The 6000-nt window shown below is 43.0% G+C and overlaps 1 protein-coding gene across 1 annotated transcript in view; it reads right to left on the reverse strand.

Annotated features, from left to right (window-relative positions):
- The window catches only part of LOC142767563 (uncharacterized), a 117300-nt gene extending 111685 nt beyond the window's left edge, over positions 1-5615 (reverse strand). The window contains exons 1-2 of the mRNA XM_075869489.1: positions 5590-5615; positions 5424-5512 (exon numbers count right to left, since the gene is read on the reverse strand). Of these exons, the coding sequence (XP_075725604.1) occupies positions 5424-5512; positions 5590-5591 (91 nt within the window). The 5' untranslated portion in view covers positions 5592-5615. The remainder of the gene's footprint in view (positions 1-5423; positions 5513-5589) is intronic.
- Positions 5616-6000: the final 385 nt, after the last annotated feature.

Consider the following 6000-nt stretch of genomic DNA (forward strand, 5'->3'; position numbering starts at 1 on the left):
AATGTTTGCTTTCTTTGACATTTTTTTTTCGTTGCTTTTTTTTACGAGTAAAACATACAACATTTCACTCGTCAGTGTTTCCCTTGTGCATTAAAACTCGTGCTTTTCGCATACCCAGTGTTGTAAACGTTGTATAATCATTTTGTAATACTTTGGTAGCCGTTTAGCAACGTGTGTATTGTTTCATGATTGGCCGCACGCTGTTTTCTTTTGTTTTTTGTTGTTTTTCTCTCTTTGTGGTTTGCTTATTTTATGTAAACCTGAAACTGATGTAATTTTGATGCATTTCCTTTTTATTTATTGAAGTTTTGAAAATCGACGTCAAATTGTTTTTTCATGTTTTGTGCTCTGCTGATTCTGTAATGCCAAGTGAAAAGGGGTAGGAGCCTCGTCAAGCTGCTAATATAGCAGCTTTTTGCTCCTATCCTTGCGTTTTCTTTTTCGCAACTCTGTGAAGAAAATGCTCAATAAAAAACTGAAACTGAAACAGACCGTTTTCGAGAACTCAGGAAACGGGCTAATACTCATTTTGACACAATTGCAGAACTCCTCACTCGACTTGAGCAAGACGTTGCTAAGTCTACCAAAGACGTCGAAACTGATTGAGAGGTCAAGCGTATGGACATCAGGCTCACTCACCTTCTGGAAGCTAAAACAAACTGTACGCGAGATGGTACACACAAAAGCTGAACCAAAATCTACGCAAAACGTTACCTGATTTCAACTGACAGATCAAAGACTAGTGCCGTACCTTTGAGCATCAGCACTGGGACGAAGTGTGCAACTCTGTGGATAGTCAAATGAGAAACGGGGAACACATGAAAATTGTTGAAATATCTACTAGGCGAAAAGCCATCCAAAGCATTTCAACAACTGACTATAGACAGACTGATACAAACACAAACTGAATTCGTCAGGCAGCGCAAACACCCAGAATGCCGATGAGCCAACAGCGCTTTGCTTATGCATTGACCGTAGCCTTTCCCAAGACGCGATTGAGAAGGATGGTTTTAGAGGCCCCATTCCTAGCGCCGATGTAAGGGCACTCCTTACTGAACTCAATTGCCGTTTGGCCCTGAGCCCCATTGGCATACTGAACAAGCTTCTTGAGAATTTTTGAAAAGCGGACATTGTACTCCTCACGGAACACATAAACAAAATCTGGTAAACAGGCCCCGTTTCCACCAAGTGGCGGAAAGCGTCCGTAATACTAATCCCCAAACCATGCAAACTCTTAGTCATAGGCTCGCTTCGCCCAATTTTACTCACGTCTCGTGTTAGTAAGGTGGCTGAGCATGCCATCCTAAAACAAGTCACAAACTTCGTAGAGGAGCGACACAGACAACCACTCATCCAAATCGGCTTCCGTCCATCTATTTCTACACAAGACATCATGCTGATGCTGAAACACGAGCTTCTTGACAGAGTCACCAAATACGCCAGATTAATCTTAGCGCTCGATCTCGACAAAGCATTCAACCGCATAAGGACTCACACAGTCTCGCCTCTATTAGGGAGGCTGGCGTTGCAACACGCTTCTCTAACAATATTAGCTCGTTTCTTCGGGACAGAAAAGGTACATTGCAGCTAGGTTCATTGGCCTCATAGCAATTCAGGCTAGGGCTGAGAGGCAAACCTCAAGGGGCATTAATCTTTCAGCTCCTATTCAACCTATCAATGTGTGCACTTTCACTGCAACTCTCACAAATTGATGAAATCGGGGTTGCCTTTTACGCCTATGACATTACAATCAGGGGGTGACAATGGGCACATCGAAAAAAAAAAAAGACTGCAAGACGCACTAAACACAGTACGAGCATTTATATAGAAGTCTGGTCTCTTCCTATAATCCGAAAAATCGGAGTTTCTACTTTATTGCCTCATATACAAGGCACGTAAAGATGTTCATACAGTAATCAACCTTCTTATAAGAGATGCCTCACCTATTGGAGTGGTAGGGCAAGTACGCATTTTGGACATGATTATAGAAGCCAATAGCAGTAATGCCGTCACCCTGACACACATCTCGATAAGGCTGAAGCAATGCAAAACTCATCCATAGAGTGGCCAATAAACGTGGTGCACAGTCTGAGGAGAATCTCTAAGACTTTTGCACGCGTTTCTTGTGAACCACATCAGTTACATAGACCCCGCTCAGCTGAGGCAGAAAGGAAACAGGCCATCTGGACGTAATAATTCGCCGGTGTGTTAAACAGGTCTTAGAGTTACCAGGCGACACCTGTATGATATAGCTCAATGAGCTAGGAATACACAACAGCTTCAGCGAAATTGTCGCAGTGCAGAAATTATACTAACTATTAAGACTTTGTAAGGCTGTCTTCCACTGAGGCTGGGTGATGAATACTGGCACACTATGGGCTAAATTCTCTTGTTACCAACAAAGTCAATGCGAGCTCCCCGAAGAGTTGTGTGCTAAGTTCACTGTATCCCCGATACCCAGAAACATGCGCCCCACTCAAAATGTGGATAGAAGGCAGACACAGACGCGAACCGTACTTATTACCGCCGACGCTTTGAAGGGCAATGTCGTCTTCGTTGATGCAGCGAAGTATGGTTATTCGTATCATTTAAAGGCAACTATTTGTCGTCCCTGACAACGCCAATAGCGCTGAACAGGTTGCGGTAGCGCTAGCTCTCTCTATCACCAAGCGCACAGCTATCTACAAAGACTCGCAAGCAATCACCCAAGCCTTCATGATGGGTACAGTATGGCAGGAAGCCGATCGTGTTCTCTCTGCTGCCAGTTTTACAGACAAAAGCGTATTACCTAAGTCCCGGCACACGTTGGCCGACACGTACATAAAACCATCCTTAATGCAACGAGTACGCGCACCACCAGGTTTAAAGTCTTGCAGTCTACGCCAGAAAGAACCACTTGGAGGCAGACGACACGCTTTGGTACTATTAATATCCAATCCTAACTCTTCATGAAATTTTCAAGCATTATCAGTTGTAACGGCGAAGGTTCTGTTTCCCGCATCCAACTCCAAACAGAGCTAAGTCTCTCACGCTACGTCAAATACAGACTGAGGTATACGCTTCTCCCCTTAAGTGCTCTGACTATATGGGTGGTATACAGCCAGGCTGCCCTCGTTTTGGTAGCTTTCATTGTACTTTTCAACGCATGCTGTGGCAATGTGATGCCCGGCACGAGAGCCACGGGTCTCCCTCACGGGCGGAGAACTGGCGATCTCTTCTCACAAGCAACGAGAAGGAAGACCAGCTATTGGCTATCCAGAAAGCTTATGATATGGCCGAGGAGATGAGTCCCCGTCCCATCGCGGGTGCGGCCCGCAGGGCTCGCCGTGGATGCGGCCCACCGATGAATCAAAGTAATGTTATTTGCCTGCCTTCCAGGAGGTAATCTCATGTATTTTCTTCGGCGATCACCAATCAAACTCATATAGAATCGATTTTCCCCGTTTTCACACAACATTCGGTAAACTTCCACATACAAAAGTACTCTTTAAACTCCCGCCCATCTCGTAAAATAGTATGATTTCTAAGTGAATAGAGTCTCAATCACCTTGCAGGAAACAGCGTGTAGCTTTTAATCAAGCCACTGTAAGCATGCTTCCGGTTCCTTCAGGAGTCTATCACCGTCTATCTCGCTTACACAGAAAGTACCTACCTTTTTTAGTGGTGTGTTAGTAAGTACTATGTGAATGAGGAATGGCGTGGTACGTGAGCTTTTTGTTCTTTTCATTCTTGCGTCTATTTATATGTTTGCTTTTTCAAATAAGGCTTAGTTAAAGTTAAGCGCTAGTGTTGCGCCTTCTTGCTTGCCTTTCTTGCGTGGCCTAATTTCGCGCCTCCTAGGATAATGAATGTGTGCTAACTAGCCTGATGTACTTGTTAATTTATATTACAAACTTTAAAAGTTGTAGTCACGTGATAGTATTAGCATTTATTCGTCTGTGTGTGCAGCCTCTGCGATTATTCTTATACATGAATCACGGTTACCGCTGGCATTGCCGCGGGAGCAGTGGGCTTCGACAAGAGAAATTGGGGTTGGACAAGGTAATTACCATGGGTAATCTCTCATTCAAGCTGACAGGTGTGCAAACTAGAGTACAAGCTCGTTGATTGTGAGAAGGCCCGAGTTCACTAGAACGTCCGTTCTAGTGAACCGCGGCAATAAAGAAATGTTTGTGGAAACTCTACTTGAATGCCGTCCACAGAGGACGTTGCAGCTAAATGGGACCAAACAACTCCTGAAGAGTCTATGAAAAACGAACTTGAACAAACGGCTGTCACAGTGAAATCATGTACGACACGAATATGATGGGCATGTTACTGATTGCATGTTTGTGAGGGGGCTGTGTTATGCGCTATCTTTTTTCTCTTTCCACTTTTTAATCTCGCTCTTTCATTTTCTTTCCCCATTCTCACATGCAGGGCGGCAAACCGGCTTTCCTGGACTGGGTAACCTTACTGCCTTTCCTTTGCTACTATTCCTTCTCAACTATTTGTTCTTGACATGAGACGGTGTTCCGTCGTAACCAGAGATAAATTTGACTTTTTTTTACTGTTAGCTTGTTCTAAAGGGGTGTCACCGGAGTTCGGAAAGATTTGAAGCTTCGACAAACTTGGGCCATCCTGCATATCACCAAACTCATGAAAAGCTGTGAGAGATGAAAACAAAACGAAATGCTGATAATTTGTTCACGATTCACTATATGGTTATTAGTAGCTGAAAATTATAATCGCGTGAATTTTGAGAAACTTATTATCGATGCAAAAAACTGACCTCGCGTATTTTGTCATATTTGAACAATATTGTTGTTTATGTAACCAGGACGTTTAGCGTCCGCGTCTCCTGCCATGTATAATATACTTGAAGGCCGAATACTTAGAAGAATACTAATGAGGTGAAAGTGACAATCATTAGATGTTGAGTTAAATTGCGGTGAATATAATGCAACAAGATCAACATTATACGCCTTCGCACTCCTAGAAAACATCTCTTTTACAGCATAGTGCCATAACAATGATAGGTATTCTTTTAAACAGCGTTTCTCGCCCATTAGTATTAACTCTAGTGTCATGGGGATGAGAAATTTATGATGGTGCGGAGCGTTAATGCTGGGCGAGTGACGTGATGAAGACGCAGTGGCTGATATTGGTCTCGTATATTGTTCCAACTTGCCTAACTAGACCTTTATGACCATTAGTCTGCATCATAAGGACAATGATGTCTTTTACGGAAAGGTGGTTGGCATATGAGGGTTTGTCAGAGAACACTGCATAAACGAATCGTTGGCTGAGTGTTCTTGCTGCATCTTTTCTAGAAACGATTAGACTCATCATTCTTGCGACTTGAATTACGCACTTATTACTACAAATAATACATTGAGTATGAAAATGATGACGAGATATTGAGCTTGTATTAGAATACTCACGTTGTCCGTGACAGCAAAGTGCAAATATCGCAGCGATAACGTAATAATGCAACCTCATCGAGCTGGATAAAGTGGTGTGACTTGCAGACCTGCAAGAATTCCAAATCCGTGTCAATGCAAAAGCAATATGGGGACAATTTTCAGAAAAATAGGAGCTTTGCCTTACATTTGTTTAAACTGAAGCTTAAAATAGCCAACCTACAATATAGAAATAAAGCAAAACGTTGTGACATGGAAAGTGCAATAAGAGTGTGGCCTGTTCTAGCCACGATCACGTGTTAGCATCCACATCACGACCAATAGCGAATGCTTTCGTTTAGTGCTTCTAGAGGATATAAGAATGAAGAGCAGCGGCAACACTGTAAAATGCAATAGAAGCACTGCCATGAGGAGCCGGTGAACTCCCCTGTTTTCACAGAAAGTAAAGCCCCACACTTCAACAAGTTCTTTGGCGAAAATGTTTCATGAAATTTCGATCAGATCTAAGCTGTCATAATAAATTTTATCAAAAAACGGTACACATTTGTAAATATCGGTGGAAATATCTAGTGCTGCAGCAACCACCTTGTGAAGTCGA

The sequence above is a fragment of the Rhipicephalus microplus genome, chromosome 7, assembly GCF_043290135.1.
Source record: "Rhipicephalus microplus isolate Deutch F79 chromosome 7, USDA_Rmic, whole genome shotgun sequence".
NCBI classification, from domain to species: Eukaryota; Metazoa; Arthropoda; class Arachnida; order Ixodida; family Ixodidae; genus Rhipicephalus; species Rhipicephalus microplus.